Source organism: Garra rufa, chromosome 23, assembly GCF_049309525.1.
Source record: "Garra rufa chromosome 23, GarRuf1.0, whole genome shotgun sequence".
In the NCBI taxonomy this organism is placed as follows: domain Eukaryota; kingdom Metazoa; phylum Chordata; class Actinopteri; order Cypriniformes; family Cyprinidae; genus Garra; species Garra rufa.
Window position 1 is genome coordinate 17905189 of NC_133383.1, and position 18814 is coordinate 17924002.

The 18814-nt window shown below is 37.8% G+C and overlaps 1 protein-coding gene across 1 annotated transcript in view; it reads left to right on the plus strand.

Moving 5' to 3' along the window:
• Positions 1 to 1937: 1937 nt before the first annotated feature.
• alcama (activated leukocyte cell adhesion molecule a) overlaps positions 1938 to 18814 on the plus strand; it is an 84017-nt gene continuing 67140 nt past the window's right edge. Inside the window, exon 1 of the mRNA XM_073829797.1 lies at positions 1938 to 2138. Within this exon, the coding sequence (XP_073685898.1) occupies positions 2081 to 2138 (58 nt within the window). The 5' untranslated portion in view covers positions 1938 to 2080. The remainder of the gene's footprint in view (positions 2139 to 18814) is intronic.

An 18814-nucleotide genomic window follows, 5' to 3' on the forward strand; every position in this document is an offset into this window, starting at 1 on the left:
CCAGTCAAACGTTTTTAAACAGTAAGATTTTTTTAAACGTTTTTTTAGAAGTCTCTTCTGCTCACCAAGCCTGCATTTATTTGATCCAAAGTACAGCAACACTTTTATATATTTATTTTTTTATATATTTAAAATAATTGTTTTCTATTTGAATACATTTTAAAATGGAATATATTCCTGTGGTCAAAGCTAAAATTTCAGCATTATTACTTGTCTTCAGTGTCAAATGATCCTTCAGAAATCATTCTAATAGGCTGATTTGTTGTTTAAGAAACATTTATTATTATTATTATTATTATTGATATTTAAAACAGTTGAGTAAATTGTTTTCAGGATTCTTTAATGAATAGAAAGATCCAAAGATCAGCATTTATCTAAAATAAACAGCTTTTGTAACATTATATCTATAGAGATAAAACATTGATGTGGCAAGGAAGCTTTAAATTGATCAAAAATGAAGATACAGTCAATGTATAATGTTACAAAAGATTTCTATTTCAGATAAATGCTGTTCTTCTGAACTTACTATTCATCAAAGAAACCTGAAAAAATTCTACTCAGCTGTTTTCAACATATTAATAATAATAATAAATGTTTTTTGAGCAACAAATCAGAATATTAGAATGATTTCTGAAGGATCATGTGACTGGAGTAATGATGCTAAAAAATTCAGTTTTGAAAGCACAGGAATAAATAAAATTTTAAAATATATTTTACTGTACTTTGGATCAAATTAATGCAGGCTTGATATGCAGAAGAGACTTCTTTCAAAAAAAAACATTAAAAATCTTACTGTTCAAAATTGTTTGCCTGGTAGTGTATAAATTATATATTTAAATAAATAAATAAATACTCTGAAGATAACTGTTGTCTATTTTTATATATTTTAACATTTAATTTATTCCTTTGATGGAAAATGTAACACAGTGCTTTAGAACTTAATCTAATATGCTAATTCAGTGCTTAAGAAACATTTAACACCTTTAATAAATAAAATGTTTAAAGAACAGCATTTATATAAAAAATAAATATTTTGTAACATTATAAATATGTTTTACTGTCACTTTGATCAATTTAATGCAGAAAATCAGAATATTAGAATTACTTCTGAAAGATCATGTGACTGGAGTAACGATGCTAAAAATTCAGTTTAGAAATCACTGGAATAAATTACATTTTAAAATATATTCAAATAGAAAGCAGTTATTTTAAATAGTACAAATATTTCAAAATTTTACTGTTTTTGCTGTACTTTGGATCAAATAAATGCAGGCTTGGTGAGCAGAAGAGACTTACTGTTCAAAATACTCTGAAAATATGTTTTCATATATTTTAACATTTAATTTATACCTTTGATGGCAAATATGAATTTTCAGCAGCTATTACTCCAGTCTTCAATGTCACACAGTCCTTTAGAAATTATTCTAATATGCTAATTCAGTGCTCAAGAAACATTTAACAGCTGCTTAAAATATTTGTGGAAACTGTAATACATTTTTTTCCAAGATTCCTTAATAAATAAAATGTCTAAAAGAACAGCATTTATATAAAAAATAAATCTTTAGTAACATTATAAATATATTTTACTGGCACTTTGATCAATTTAAAGTGTCCTTGCTGAATAAAAGTTTTTTTTTTTTTATTACTAACCCTAAACCTTTGTACTACTATATATAGTCTGTTTCTTAATACATACGCCTATGTATATTTGTGTGAATATAATCGCAGAATGGTTTTAAATGACTCAGTGAACCAGTTCACAAGAAATGATTCGCTAGAATTATTCGGACTTTCCAACACTCAATAGTGAAATGCTACCACAGCGACTGGGCTTCACCCGAAGAGGGCGTGTCGCTGGGGGCGGAGCGGGGGCGGGACTTGCTGGCCAACTCTCCAGTGTGAATTCTCACTCTCTCCACTGCTCGTCCAGACTTCACCTGAGAGCTACGCACAGAGCAACCCGCCTGGTCCTTTCAACGCACTCAACCATAGAGTTACTATCTAACAACTTCAGACGTACATATCTCTGTTGAAAATCTCATCGGACTGTATAAAAGAAGAGCCGGGGTATTCTATAAGGATGCATTCGGTTATCTGCCTTCTCGGTGCCTTCATAGCAGCCGCTGTGTTCCATCCAGGTATGTCAGTTAATTTATAATGAACATTTTGTAATCTTACTCTCCCATTGTTTCATGTAACGTCGCTGCCGTAATCCGAGACTTCTGTTGAACAGGTTCGTTCTTATAGTGACCGTTCGACTTTTTTTTTTTTACTTTCTTACAATCAATGAACATCACATAAAGTTTTTATAATAGAGGTTACCACAATTCGCTGGCAATCATTGCCAGGTCATGTGTTACACTTTTTATTTCTCCCACGTTAAGAACAAGAGGTCAACTCTCCACCTGATGAAGATTAAGCCATCTGTGCCCGCCGCGGACCTTCACATTCATTCATTTTATCACAGGCAGTAGGAGACTCCGATAAAGCGTTCAAACTCAAAAGATTCTCAGCACTGGGACGTGAATAGAAAGAGTTTCAACTTTTAGTTAAACGTGTGACTTAACATGCGATGTAATGTTATTAATACTACGTGTTTCTGTTTCGGTTTAGCTGCATCACCAACAGAAATACATAGAGAGCGGTGACATCACACCTGCGCGTGTTTCTGAAATCCCCATCACAGATCTATTGTATGCGTCAGTGACGGTCAGTCCCAAATAGAAACTAAACACGGACTTTAAAGAGACAGTTAAGCTAAATAATAACAGTAATAACGTCTCATGTTGTTAAAACATATGGCTTATTTTCTTCCGAAGAACGCAAACACAAACATTCTTCTTCAGAGTCCCTTAAGTCATACAGGTTTGTGTGAGAAACAAACCGAAAATCGCCTAGCTGGTGTTCACGGATCATTAATCAGTGAGAAATGAGTAGTTTACGGGGATTTTTTTTTCAGTAGATAGGCTACGATTTAATTCAAAGATCCAAATCTAAATAATAAGACTCTGTCTTATTCCTCGCACAATGCTGTTGTGTGATGCCTAGGAACTACTTTTATGATACTTTTGCGATTTCGCGTTCTCTTTGAGGCTTAATCGCTCCGGTTCCCATTCATTCTAAAAGCATGGGGAAAAACAAACAGGATATTCTTCGTTCACCCATTGTTTTTTCGCAAATGAAAGAAAGTCACACGAATTTGGGGTGATATGATAGGCTACAGAATTGTAATTTTGGGATGAACCGTCCCTTTAATAACCGACTGCATTATTATGGCTTCCTGCGTGGCTGTTGCCCAGCCTGCGCAAATTATGTCAAGTTAATCAGTAATTAAAGTCTGGGGAATTTTGAGACGCGCGGAAACACCGCTGCCCGGCTTGAATCTTTTTGAGCGCGGGAGTGCGCTGTGTGTGTGCGCGCGAACGAGAGCGAGCGAGCGAGAGAGGAGAGAGAGGCGAAAGCAAGAGCGGGAGTGTGCTTGCTCACGAGAGGTTGCGGAGGTGGTGTGGTGGTGTGTTACAAATTTAGTCATTTGACTGGTGTATGGTTTCATCAGTGTCACATGTTTATTTGCTCATCGTAATATATAGGCTAGATAGGCTACTAGGTTAATCTACGTTAAGGTGGTAAAGTGATTGATAACTTTGAGGTGGCGGCTGCTGTAGTAGCCTATTGCTCATCATTCTTTTTGATATTTTTTTTAAATAATGGCGCTATCTATCTATCTATCTATCTATCTATCTATCTATCTATCTATCTATCTATCTATCTATCTATCTATCTATCTATCTATCATCTTTTTTTGTTTTAAAGGTTCACTGTTTGGCTATAGTATATACTGTATGGGTATAAATACAGTCAACATTTCCTGTGGTGTGATACGCTATACAACACCTCTATTTCAAAAAGCATTTTCCGTGTATAATTGCTCACATTAATTGCACGACCATGCACTAATTGAGAGATGATTATTATTTTTTGCTTTGCAAAATCATTTGTCACACTGCTGGACCATTTAAAATTAAACTAATTGGGCAAAATGGTATTTAAAAAGTGTAGGAAAAAATTGTGACCTTTCACAAGACCTAAAAAATTTGACATGGTTTTTGTCAGCTACCCATATGTGACCCTGCACCACAAAACCAGTCTTAAGTAGTATGTGTATATTTGTAGCAATAACCAAAAAACATTATATTTTTAATGCCAAATATCATTATGATATTAGGCAGCCTAAAGATCATGTTCCATGAAGATATTTTGTAAATTTCCTACCGTAAATATATCAAAACGTATTTTTTGATTAGTAATATGCATTGCTAAGAACTTCATTTGGACAACTTTAAAGGTGATTTTTCTCAATATTTTGATTTCTTTTTGAATCCTCAGGTTCCAGATTCTCAGTTATTGTCCTATCCTAGCAAACCATAAGTCAATGAAAAGCTTATTTATTTAGCTTTCAGACAATGCATAAATCTAATTTTCAAAAATGGAACTTTATGACTGGTTTTGTGGTCCATGGTCACATATAGCCTACTGTCTAAAATAGTGTTTACCATGTAAGGTATGAAACTGTGTGGCATGTACAATACATAACGGAAGATTTGTTACAATCAAATGAAATGTGTTCAGCATAAAATTAGGGAAGCTCCGTCACGCAGTGGGAAATTGCTCATCATGTGATATTTTCCAAAATAACACTTGTTTGTGGGCCTGTTTGCAGAACTTCATTTCTTTTTATTGTACAACAAAGAATATGTTGTTGATTGTAAAGACCTGCGCTGGAAATTCATTGGAAAATACAGAGTGAAGATTGTGTTCAGGCTATTGTTATGGGATTCTGTTTGATCTGACAGGGCGATAGGTGTGGTTCACGCTCTTGCCTGAGGAATCCGTACCATCCTTCAGTATTTCCTTGTGTAGTTTTTAAGTGACAGAACATGACATCTAATGATTTATCTTTAGATGTTAGGCATGTTAGTATAGGTCTGTTTTCCCCACACAGACGTTGCTGTATAAGCTACGTGGGCCGTTTCAAAGACATCTCCCCCACCCCAAACAAACACACACATACGTAACCAATAGCCTTTACTCAAAGGGTATTTGCTGCTATGACCCTCTGGCTCTTTTTGGTTGTGTGTTGGAAAGGTCAGTTCCTCTGAAGTGCTGTCAGCAGGAGACTGATCACCTGTATGCAAACAGGTAAAAAAAAGCACCTCTGCCATCTTACTGAGCTCAGTGGTTGGATCATGTGCTCTAGATGTACTTTATAGCAAAAACCTGTTCTGTACAGCTTCCTGAATACATTATTTAATTTGTCAATCATTAAATAACCTGGCTGATGAAACATTACCTTATTCTGATTATGAATGATTTTCCCTCTGATTCTGAAAGCTGCATGATTAAAGGACTGATGAATGTGGACTGGATGCCTGAAAAGGTTTAAGAAATCATAATTCTTGTGGATTTCTTAATGTGCATTTGTAAAATGCACTTTTGGAAAGTTCCTGTTGGGTTAAGTTAGGGTTACTGAAACCACAGCTGTATTTTTATTTCCTTTTACATATCAGGGACGTCACTCTGAATGACATATGACCGTGAGGAGGAACTGAAACACTCTCTGAACCAGAAAACACAAGCCTTTGTTTAGCACGAGAGATAAAATAAACCTAATTACATTAAGACCTACACTAAACCGCATCTCCACCAGGAAATCCCACATCTGATAATTTAGGCATTCAAGCGAAAGATTCATGCCACCGTGGCCTGATGGGGGAATATTTTGTCATTGTTTATTGGCAGGCAAGGGCTTGAGCTGATTAACGTCAGTTCCACTTAGATATCAAACAGGAAAACGCATGTAGTGAAAAGAAAAGTCTAATTCATATTTGCATATTCATTTAGTTTAAGCCTAACTATGGAACTGCTTTCAGGAAGAGCCAATGGGAGCCTATGGTAAAAGCTAATTTTACAGCTTTAGAGCTTTGTTCGTCTCAAATGGTGGGAAGAGGGGGAAAAAAGCCTGAGAACATAGGCTAAGTGAACAATGTTCCATGTGCTACAATGATTGTGGGTATTATTATGAAATTATCGGATCCAGGCTTGGATGAGACAGGCAGTTAAGGTTTCAGAATGTGCTTTTGACCAACCGTTTAAATGGGTTGAAGTGCCGAGGCCATTATGTTATCATTTATTCATATTTAAATTCCCTCTCGACCACTTACGCTCATGCACACATGCACACGTATGTTCCATCACAGGCTTTTACAGTAAATTACTTAACCATGTGTTGGACCAAGCATCTGCTCTCCCATGGACACAAGCACACACATATACATTATCCCTCCTCCTTTGGATCTTTCTTGTCCATCAGACACACTCCCCATTTGCTAATGGATTAATCGGAGCATTGAAGTAAGACCTGCTGTCTGCACCGCCCAAAACGGCCCCCTGAGACTTCAGCCGGTCTTATCCACTCATCTGGTCCCTCAACCCTCCTTTTGCCACATAATCAAAGTGAATGCTTACATTAGGCCGTCTACTCTGTCTGATGGACTGTTGTGTTGGTTACCAGCTTTAAAACGTCTTTTCCCAAGATCTCTGGTTGATTAAAGGCAGTTGGTGGTCTTAAGTGCTGCATTGAGCGAATATTGTTCTCTCGCTTTAATATTGTTATGCATATAAACAGTGTGTGTGATGCACAGCAGGGAGACACAAGTTCAAGGCTTCTGAGATAAGCTCTAAATGAGAGTGCTAACTTTTGTGTGCTGTACACAATAACGTCATTTTCACAGCGGAGTTCTCATCTGTGCAATCAAATATGGAAGTGGCAACCATGCTTATTCAAGTTCTCCTTGTGCCAGACCTGCTTTTCACTTGGCAAACACTCAAGGCTGCATGTTTTCAGATCAATATCTGTCATAGAACTGACTGTAGGCGTCAAACTCAACAGTTCTAGCTCGGATACAAGACTTTTTGCAAATGTGGAAAGCTAATGTGCCGATTGGGCTCAAATAAGTTTATATGTGACCCTGGACCACAAAACCAGTCATAAGGTTAAATTTGACAAAACTGAGATTTATACATCATATGAAAGCTCAATAAATAAGCTTTCTATTGATGTATGGTTTGTTAGGATAGGACAATATTTGGCTGAGATACATCTATTTGAAATCAGAAATCTGAGGATGCAAAAAAATAAAAAAGACTGAGAAAATCACCTTTAAAGTTGTCCCAATTAGGTTCTTAACAATGCATATTATAAATCGAAAATTACATTTTGATATGTTTACAGTAGGAATTTTACAAAAAATCTTCATGGAACATGAACTTTACTTAATTTCTTAATGATTTTTGGCATAAAAGAAAAATCAAAAATTTTGACCCATGCAATGTATTTTTGGCTATTGCTACAAATATACCCCAGCGACTTAAGACTGGTTTTGTGGTCCAGGGTCACATATGCATTTATTTATTAACATTAATCGTTCTTGCAGACTGCACGCTAGTGGCGTTTGGCAGCATGACAGGATTTAAGGCGGAATGACTAGCAAACAAATCTTCCTGTCTTTTGAGTTTTTTTATTCCATCTGGAGTTTAATGGGATGGTTTAAAGAGCCATAACAGACTCTTTTTGGGCCACTCTTGCTCATTTATGGGCCGGTGATATAAATATATTGACGTGGCAGTCAATGAAAGGGTCCAGGGATGGCTATCGATTAGACAAGCATCCAATTATTTCTAGACAACGTGTTTTTTAACATGCACTCTTTGGCGGTAACTCAAGAGTGTGGTTAGTCGGCCCACGGCGAGGCCACCTCGAGCCGTTCAATATAGTTTTAGCGGCAATTATGTGGCTGTTGGAATGTTATTTATAAGTTTGCTTATAGCGCAAGAGTCATAAGTCACCCTTTCTTCGGGGTTGTTGTATCGATCAGTTCAGAGATCACAGTGTAGAACCAATTTGAGTGCGTTTACCACTTGCGTTTATGAAACGTACACAGTGCGTTTTGATCCGAGACTTTTTAAGCCATACGTTTTGAGGTCGATAATGCCCCCCAGAAAAGGATTTACATACATTAGGCTGCTCGTTCACGTGTAGTGGTTAATGGTGGTCTGGCGGATATTATTTCATCAACGTCAAATGTTTGTCCTGGCATTTAGATCCATCTACAAAAGGTTGCGAGTTGTAGCAGCCCTTAGCCCGTCTCCCTCCCGCCAAATCATATTCTGTCAAATATCCATCTGAGGCTTTGAGCGCTTCAATTCAGCCTGACATTCAAAGCCACACAACCTTTCTGGCAGCCATGGAGACGCACGATAACCGGATTCCCATTCTGGGTCCGTCGCTTTGATGCCGTCTGTGATGTGCAGATTGCATTTCTCCATGTGTGAGGAGACATTCCTGCCTGCCACTCTCGCCTCTTTAAGTGACGCTTTGAACCCAAAAGGGCATGACAGAGGAAGGCAAAGTCCCCCCCCCTCTTAAATCTGTTCCGGATAGAGTGAGAGAGGCGGATGGAAAGAAGGTTGGAGTGCTCATGAGCTCCATGGGTTAGGGACGGGATCTCCCAGAGCTGTCAGGGTGAATGAGGAAGCACTGACGTTGGTTAAATCTATTAAAGGTAATGCGGGGTGAACCGTGAGCTTGACGGGTGGCGGCCCTATTCAGAGATGCTCGGTGCAAACAATGCAAGCGGAAGAGACGCTCAGAAGTCTCAACATTTAGAGCTTTAATTGGTCTTTCCGCAGGGTTACAATGGGGCTATTAGTTTGAAAGCATTTCTCGTTCAGATCTGAGTTCAAGTTTGTGCCATTTTGACTTGAATGTAGAGTGCAAATGTATTTTGAATTTGAAGAAAGTGGAATTAAATGGAAACTTACAGTTCACAAAAAAATGAAAATTCTGCATTTATTGCTTACCCTCATGTTGTTTCAAACCTGTAAGACCTTCGTTCATTTTTGAAACAAAAATTAAGATATTTTTGATGAAATCCAAGAGCTTTCTGACCCTGTATAGACGGCAATGCAACTGACACGTTCAAGGCCCAGAAAGGTAGTAAGGACATGTTAAAATAGTCCATTTGTGTGCATAGAAAACACAAATAACGACTTTATTCAACATCAGTCTTCGATGCTCGTTAAATTACGGTTGAACCACTGATGTCACATGCACTATTGTAACAATGTCCTTACTACCTTTCAGATCCTTGAACATTGTAGTTGCATTACGGTCTATGCAGGGTCAGAAAGCTCTAGGATTTCATTAAAAATATCTTAAGTTGTGTTCCGAAGATGAACAAAGGTCTTACATGGTTGAACGATGTGAGGGTGAGTAATTAAAGGATTACTTCACTTTCAGAATAAAAATGTCCTCATAATTTACCTCACATCATATTCATGTCTTTCTTTCTTCAGTCACAAAGAAATTACTTTTTTTGAGGTAAACTTTTCAGTATTTTCTCCATATAGTAGACTTCAGTGGTGCTCAGCAGATGAAAGGTTAAAAATTCAGTTTCAATGCAGCTCAATGGCTCTAAACAATCCCATCCGAGGAATAAGGGTCTTATCTAGCGAAGCGATCAGTCATTTTCTTAAATTTATAATTATACTTTTTAACCATAAATGCTTGTCTTGTCTAGCTCTGTGATGCGCATGCATATTCTGTGCACTCCTGTTCAAGTCAGTTAGGATTTATGTCGAAAAACTCCCATCTCATTTTGTCCTCCAACTTAAAAATGATCCTACATCGCTGTTTTACCTTTTTTTTGTAAAATACGTTTTACCTTCTTTGAGCATTTGTAAACATTGGACCCAGCGATGTAGGGCAATTTTGAAGTTTGAGGAGAAAAGGAGATGGAGGTTTTTCGACATACCCAAATGGCCTTCCCTAATGTTTTCCTTAAAAAACGTAATTTCTTTGCGACGGGCATGTATGTCTTGGATGACATGGGGTGAGTAAATTATCAGGAAATTTTTATTTTGGATCCTTTAATGAAAGTACTCGTGCTGTATTAAAACTGAATACCTTTCTTTCTTTTGAGGAATAAAGAAGACAATATTTCAAAAAATGCAAATTCGGTCTAATATTTTTTTGCACCCCACTGACATTTTTTTTTTTTTTCACAAAATACCTTCTTTTATGTTCCACAGAAGAAAGAAAGTCAGGCTGAACTATCCCTAGAAAAGCATATATTTTTAATAAACTGATAAAGATGGAAGAACACTTCATTTCCCAGCAGAATACATGACTAATGTGCAACTTTAGAATCTCAACATAGGCAAAGTCCTCTTTCTGTCATTCCAATTTAGAGTCCTTTACAGTGTAGTTGGGATGACACAATAACTCAAACATGAACTCAAACATAGCGTGAGCCAAAAAAAGACTACAGAGAGGCATTCATTTGCATGTGGTTGAAGGAATTTCTTAAAGTGATCGTTCACCCAAAAATTCCGTTTTGATTTACTTATCCCCATGTTGGTCCAAACGTGTATGACTCTTCTAAGAAACCCCACTGAGACATTTTTCAAAGTATCTTCGTTTGAGTCACAGAAGAAAGTGGTACAGTTTTGGAACAATATGTGGGTGAGTAAAGGTAATAGAATTGCAACCATATTTAAAATGCAAGGGAAAAAAACTCCCCCAGACAGGAGTTACGCATGGTAGAATTTTAATTGCGGCAGAGGTTCCCAGTGAAAAAGGAAGTGGGAGCCTTTTTAAGTCATTAGGTCTATTTTAGATGTACGTCATCCATCCTTACCATGCGGTTTCTCTAATGAAAAAGGGTCAAATGTTATTCCCACTTACAACGTAGTGGCCTCTTCCCTCATGTTCACATCCCTTTTTAGCACCTCCCACTAAATCATGCTCAGAGGCGCTGAATTGTTGTCTTTGTGCGCCTAAGTAATAAATTAAACTGGTTATGTGATTAAAAAGGGTTACTGGTGGGAGTGAAAGGGAGGATGAATGGATGGGTGGATGAGGCTGCGGCTGGAGGAGGGTACAATAAAAAAAATAACATTGCGGAGATGAAAACCTTGAACCCAAATCTTAGAGGAGGAAGTTCAACTGCAAGTTCATGCCCACTAAAAATCACACGTAGGAGTATCATTAAGGATTGCCAAACAAAAGAGTTCCCAAAAATGCGTGGCATATAAAATCAATTGCGACTCAATTTATTATTCCCCTTTCGAATTTCCAAAACGGCTTTGCCGCATGACTTTACATGCCATAGTCGGATAGCACTGGATTTTTGACAGGTTAAACATTCAGTAAACCTCATGGTGAAAATGATTAGGGCAGGCAGCCGACCTGCTCCGCTCCCGAGAGGCAGGGGAAGAAGCATCCTCTCATGCGATAAATTAGTTCCAGCTCTCACAGGCTGGAGGAGCTCCCTCAGAGCTCTGTGTTGTTTCAGCGTGCACCGTTCTAATGCGATTTTAAAAGGTTGAAAGTTGGAGTAGAGGTAAATGGTTGATTATGTACACACAACCGCCGCACATCTGCTTCGGTTCACATCGGGGAGAAAGAAGCCTGCTTTTTGTCCCCCCCTTCCTGAACCTGTTTCTGCACATCGAGAACTGTGGCCTGAGGGGATTTTGTGTCGCCTCCCAAAATTCCTGTCTTCACGAGCGGGTCTTTATCTCTCTTCACATGCAAATTTAATGGTTGAGGGAGTTTTTTATACACTATCTGCACATTTCCTCTGTTTTGCTGCTGCTTTTGTGATGGGAATACCACAGAGATCGGGATAAAGCACCAGTCTTCCCTAGCCGATCTGATTTCGTCTTTGTGCTCTCAGTTGTCATTTGAGGAAAACTTTAGGATGGATCCGTCTTTCTATTTATTCAATAAATCCCACCTCTGGGTGTTTGCCCTTTTCACTCTCTCCCTCCCTCTCCCTCCTAAAAATCTCTTGTTTCTTTATTCTTGTGTGACAGCACTTTCTGCATTCAGCACAAATTGATTTATTTACCTTCCAGAGGGGTCAAGTACAATGGGCCCTATGTTAAAAGTCCCGTAGATGTGCGTAGAGGAAAACTAAGAGTGTGCTACGCTGAATATCAAGTCTCAGGAAGCTGTGCTCTTTGGAAGGCCATCGGAAAAGAAAATTGCTTGAGTGGTATATGTCGAAGACCCCCGTAGGCTTCGCTATACCACTAATCTGCCATTTTGTCACCCCATGGCCTCCGCTTTACTATTCTATGCTAATAATCCAGTTGACCTGTCCTGTAATTTTCCTCACAGAAAATGAGGCAATTGCACATCCAGCATTAACCTCCACAGAAAATGGGTTGTAACAGCTAAAAGCCATGGTTTTTGCCTTTAAAATGGCAGTTTTTTAATAGCAGGGCTAACTATTCTGTTCAAAGTGTTCATATTGGCCATTATGTGAACTAAAAGCCACTGTGCAAGAAAAAGAAACAGGAAAGGGGAGATAAAAGATTGCATTCAGATGTTTTTTTGCCTTTTTTTTTATGCTCACCAAGCGCTGTATATTTTTGGCCGGTCCTAATTTCAGATTTTTAACACATCCGACAGCTGTTCTTAAAACTACAGTGATAAATCTGGGATTTATTCAAAAATGTATAAACATAAATAATTCTGCTGCTTATAACAAGTCACAAGCACATTCAGTGCACTTTAAGGAGTCCACTCCATCTTCTGAAGTGCCGTTCCAGCGACATGAGGCTGTAATATATTTGAAAGGAGCTTAGTTGCTAGCATCCAAGCTGAAAGTTTAGGATGATAGCACACTAAATTTAACCACAAGCTGACCAACTTCCACTTCTTTTTTTTGCATCCTTATTTGGAAATACCTGTAACCGCATTCATAGCGGTCAGAGATAACCCCATTCTTGGGAGGCTTTCGAGCGCTTATCGCAGATCTCATACTAAAGGTATTTAAGCTAAAAGCCTGTGCCTTTGGTGTTCCCAACATCTTAGGTGGACTATTTGCAGGTGAAGAGTTTTAATTCCTTTTCTTGCTCCCCGTTTCATTCTATCCCTCTCTTGTTGGGGCTGCACACACACTTTTGGAAAAGATTTCTTCAAGTGTGTTCCTTGGAGATAAGAGGCGATGTATTTTTCTCTGGGCAGTGCACTAATCTTCTGCTGTTCTATATATAGGAGACACAAGCTGAAGTATTTGTTTGATTCAGGCCCATGCAGTGGTCTCATGACCACATTTCGGCTGTCATTTAATGAAATTGACCTGCGAAACACAATGTTCCTCACAGATACGCAAAACTAAGGAATACGAGGGCTGGATTTTTTTTCCTTTCTATTTCTGTCTCATGCTCAGTAAGTTCACAAGCAGTTTGTCTTAATATGAAGCAAAAGTTAAAAAAAAAAGGGGTTGACGTCAGATTTTAGTCATCATAGCATTCCCATTCATCTGAGTAAAATGACTGGCTGAGGTCACCACAAGAGCGCTGGTAGTCTCAAGCCCTTCACTAACAACCATTCTGAGCTGTGACTTTAAAAGTCATTGATGCCATTAAAGGGATAGTCATACAGGTTTAGAATGACATTAGGGTGAGTAAATGATCAAAGGATTTCCCTTTGCTTTTTGGTCAGTTGCAGATACGGCATCTATCAGCTGAGGTTAACTTCGCCGTGCTATCTTGCCAAACGTTGACCCATTGCTGGTCATCAGCCTTTTTCACTTGGTTCAACGTCTCTGTTTTATTCAGTTCAGGCAGCAGAACTAGAACTTTCAATATCGTTTCTTTTATTTTCTTGCACATTGCTAACTCAGGCGTGGGGAAGGGTAACGTATCATATCTCTGTAAAGCTTTGGAGCATGTTTGATCCTTTTCATGAACTCACCCCAGTGGCTCTCGTGTCTCAGATGGGCCGAGGCAGCCAATGGCTCAGTGCTACGACTGATCCGTTTTATCTGCAGCATCAGACGCTGCACCATCCTGGGCGGCAGTGCAGATACTTTCCTCTCTCATCTGCTAAACATTCCAACACTGTTTTTCCAGCTAAGAGCTAAAGATGGAGTTTCTGTCTCTCTGTTTATGTGTTTTTCGAGAATTTTAAGGCTAAGTTGTTTTTTTTATTTCCTTGGCATTGAAATTTATATGTTTAAACCAACATATACACACACCAAACAAGTTTATATTGAGTAAATTGTGTTTACACCATATTGCCAATTACTTTTTCTATTTTTGATCTGCCAATTAATATAGTAAAATACAAAGCCAGAACAAATTTCACTGTTGTGTGCCTCTAAGCACAGCAGTGATGTCACAGAATGAATCCATGTTTTTGAACAAAACAGTGAACTATTAAAATTATTTACTCTTAAAAACAGTGACTTAAATGAATATATATAGTAGGGGTTGACCGATGTGTGTTTTTTAGGGCAGAGGCCGATAATTATAGATTAAGTAAACCGATAACCGATATTGTGAACCAATATATATATGTCAGGGATGTCAGGTGTAAAAATAAAAATTCATGTCAAAATTAAGAATAACGAGGACTCTGACAAAACCTGTCTTTTAAACACTTTTAAATTATTTTATCGGCAAATCAGTTTGAAAATAACCAATACTGATAACCAGAAAAAAATGCTAAATATCGGTGCCGATAATCGGTTGACCCTTAATATATAGTTTCGAAATGAATTTTTGTTTTTTGAACAAAGTCGATGACTGAATGACTCAGTGGTTCAGTTCAAATCACTTACACAGATTGTCACAATGTAACCTGGAGAAAAGGTTGCAAAAAATCCCACCACTAAATAATGCACAGACTAATAGTATCTGTAGTTTTGCATTCTGCGTAATGCATAATTTGCATTAACAGACATTATTTTTGTCACATCATTTGCATTACCAGTTATTTTTTGATTGGTTCAATGAAGGATTCAATTCAAATCATTCATAAAGACTGCCACTTGTTGTGACCTACTGGCATATTGATGTAAACCAGCAGAAAAGATGACAATTTTTTTCACAACTAATGCACAGACTAACAGTATACAGTCAAACCAAATATTATTCAGACACCAGATATAATTTTTGATGTTTTTTAGTAGTGGGTTTGTTTAAGTGAGGATAGCAAAATAAAGAAAACTATGACATATTATAACCAAAAATTCTTATACAGTGGACTACCAGTAAAATTTATAAAAAAATTTATGTAGTTTTGCATCCTGTCTAAAATATTTAGACGTATAAAGCTCTCCTTGTCACATAATTTGCCTTAACAGTTATTTTTTGATTGATTCAATGAATGGTTCAATTCAAATCATTCACAAAGACTATCACTAGTTGTGCCCTTGTAGCATATCGATGAAACCTGCAAAAAAATTCTCTGCACTAATGCACAGACTAACAGTATGTTACAGTTTTGCATCCTGCCAAAAATATTAAGACTTATAAAGCTGTCTTTGTCACGTATTTTGCATTAACCACCAATTTGACTTAAAACCAAACATGACATGAGCAGAAACTCGAACACGAAGCTCTAAAAACAAAGCGCTCCTTCATATTCAATATTGTTTTGATTTTGCTCAGATATTCCTCAGGTGTTTGCGTTTTATTGGAATCCGGGGCTCATTTCTTGTTCTTGGCTGAGGAAAGTGTTTTTAAATCTTATCTTAGCTTGTGCTGTTGTGGTAACTGAATCCTGAGTGCCCCCAGGAGCAGTGCGGTAAAACGGGGGGGAGGAAACTGGCTGCCCTCGTCCTGGCTCTCGCTGCCAGTGGCTATGCTGCATCCCTCTGTATGATTGAAACTACAAAGCAAAGCTGACTTTATCTTCTCATCCAGTTCAGAACATACCCTGGCTTTGTTTCCTCCGCTTTTAAATAAAATGAAATCTACAGTATAGCAATGCCATAACAGTGTGCCCAGGCCTGACAGTATTTGAACAAAACATCAGGTGTCTGCTGGTCTTTCTGAAACGCCTGCTTTGAAGCAACAGAAGGTTTGGCTGCAGGAGCCTGATAGTTAAAAGCTCTGATGTTTCTATACAAGTGATGTTTACGTCCTGCATTCACCTTCCGCTTTCTGTCCGTTCAATGTTTTCACACAGCATTTCAAGGAAAATGGCAAACATTCACATGATAAATACCCCTTTCTCTCAGCTGCTTCTGATTTCTCTGTCAGTCATTTGCAATAGTAATGTTTTCGCTCTGCTAGTGGGGGGTTGTGCAGGGAGTTGTACTAGAGGCTCAGATATGTTTCATTTAAGCATCAAGTTTGTCTCAGATGTTTCTCCTAAAACTTTATTTCACTGTTAAAAAATACTCTGCAATAAATAAGAAATGTACTGGTTGCTTTACGCCAGAAAAAGTGTAAACACTGTGGCTCTGTGACGTTATCAAAACATTGCTTTGTTTGTTTGAACATCTTGACCTGCCCGACAACAGCAACACTGGCTTAACCAATGGTTTGCGTGAGTTTAGGGCAGGACAGTTTGTTTGACCAGTGGCAGATGAGGGTTTGAAAACTATTATTTTGTAATTCTGTTAAATTCAACTTGAAGGAGAATTGTTTGCATTCATATTGAGCTTTTTCTACCTTGATAAATCAGACTGTGTTTGTGATCTCTCAAGAAATCTAGGGGAAATGTGTGTGGAATCAGTTCCTCAGGAAGCAAAAGTCTCCATTTGCTCTTCATTCATTATTATTGGCATCTTTGAAAAAGAATAGCAATATTAAATAAAAAAATAATAATAGCACACTAAACTGAAACTATTTAAAATGCTACAAGTGAATTTAAACATCACAACATGTACAGTATGAAAAATTTATATTTTTTTTTGTAGAAATTATTGTACACAATTAAATATCAGCAGTTGTTGTTAACTAAAATAAAACCTTAAAAAATATTTGATACATTAATACCGGTACATTACAAATCTCCAATCTTTGCTGACAAGTGATATGGTACTGATATATCATACATGACCTATATTTATAATTTGTAGAAATTAAAGTTATAGATCCACAAACTAGCACCACAGGGCCGTTTACTCTGTTCATCAGACTGGACGTCAAGTCTGGTCTTGTGCAGTCCACTGGGAAACGGGCCGTTGGCGGGTGTGGTTAGGACCAACAAAAATGACTCTGTCTTTAAAGTGTAATACAGATGGCTTCAGGGTAAAATTCCATTTCCCCTCTAAAACGCATACAGACACACACCCGCATCGACCTCCCTGCCCCAATCTCACACATACCCCACAAACAGATGTGCTTTTGCTCATGCATACACACACACACACAGAAAAGTAATGAAAAAAAAAATCAGCTTCATCGCTGCTTTTGTGTGTGCCAGCAGCCCTATTCAGGTGAATTCATAAGCAGCTGAATACCGCAATTCCAATGCCTACATCTATTTTTCAACTTTGTCATGTGGCACAATGGCACTTAAAATTTGAGTAGAGCTGATTTAAAAATAATCCACTATTCAAAATTAGTCCCGGAATATCATACAGCAAGATTTCCGAAGGTTATCCTGTCTATCTAGTCTTTGTTATTCGATTAAAAAGTCATAGTTTCACCTTTTTTGCCAGGAGCACTGGGTTGGGAAGTGTGCTGGACAGCCAGGTGCCTGAACTGAAGTGAAAGCCTTTGAAGTTTTAAGGCAGATTTCATTTCTTCATCAGATCCCCAACCAAGATCAACTTATAATGACTCGGCTTCATATTCTTTTGAAGGAGCAGGCCTTGAATCAAATTGTATTTTAAAGAAAGGCCACACGTGGTATTTTGCCTCTAAGGCAGGAGACGGTAGACGAGCATAGTTCCCAGCATGTCTTTTTGAAGCCGTCTCATCATAAATATGCGCTGAAAAGGACTTTCAGAAACTGACCTTTTGGTTTTCCATAGCCTTTAGGTGAAATGCTTGAACTTTGTGTCTAGAGGACTTGAAGATCTAGCGGACAGACCAGGAAGGATTGGTGTCAGCTATATAAACGCACAGCACGGGCTCCAAAGCGTTAGGCGCCATTGGTTTATTGGCTTTCCAAAAATAAATGCCTATTTAATCTCTGTGTTTGCTGCATTTCAAAGACATCTGGTGTTCAAAGAGGTTATTGGAAACTCGTATTATATAAATATGAATTAGAACAAAAGATGCGTCTTACAAAATATAGGCCCTTTTTAAATCGCATTACTAACCCCGTCACGTTTAATGCTTCAGACCATACCGAACAGCTTTTTTCTTGAAGGTGATTATATTTACATTGACTGAAGTATGTCGAGGAAATAAAAAAAAAAGATGCACATTATGTTTTTAAAGCCTGAAGCTGTTATTCAGTAGACTGGTGTGGGAATAGCATTTCTGCCCTCTCTCAGATTATTAAAATAACATGCATGAGTCTAACACCTTGTGATGCACAGAGTAAACAGCGTAAATGATTCAACACATGTTCCCTAGATCCAAACCAGCTCAGAAACACTCTCTCCAGCTCTCATCCGATCATTAGCTTCTGCCTGCAGTTAACCGATGTGACCAGGATCTTAATGACTTTACGCAATTTGACTACATTACAGCTTTGCCGTCCAAACAGACACGTGGAGGACTAAAATATTTATGATTCTGCACTACTTTTAGATTCACGCTGTTGTCATTAAAGATACACTTCAAACAGAAATGAAAAACCTGTCTCCATTTACTCACCCTCATGCTGTTTCAAATTCTATGACTGACTTTCTTCTGTATAATACAAAAGAACATGTTGAAAACATGTTTTTCCCCATGCAATAACAGTCAATGTTGTTTGGATCCCAGAATTCTTCAAAATAGCTTCTTTTGTGTTCTGCAAAATGAAAAAAGTCAGAAAGAAAAAAAACAG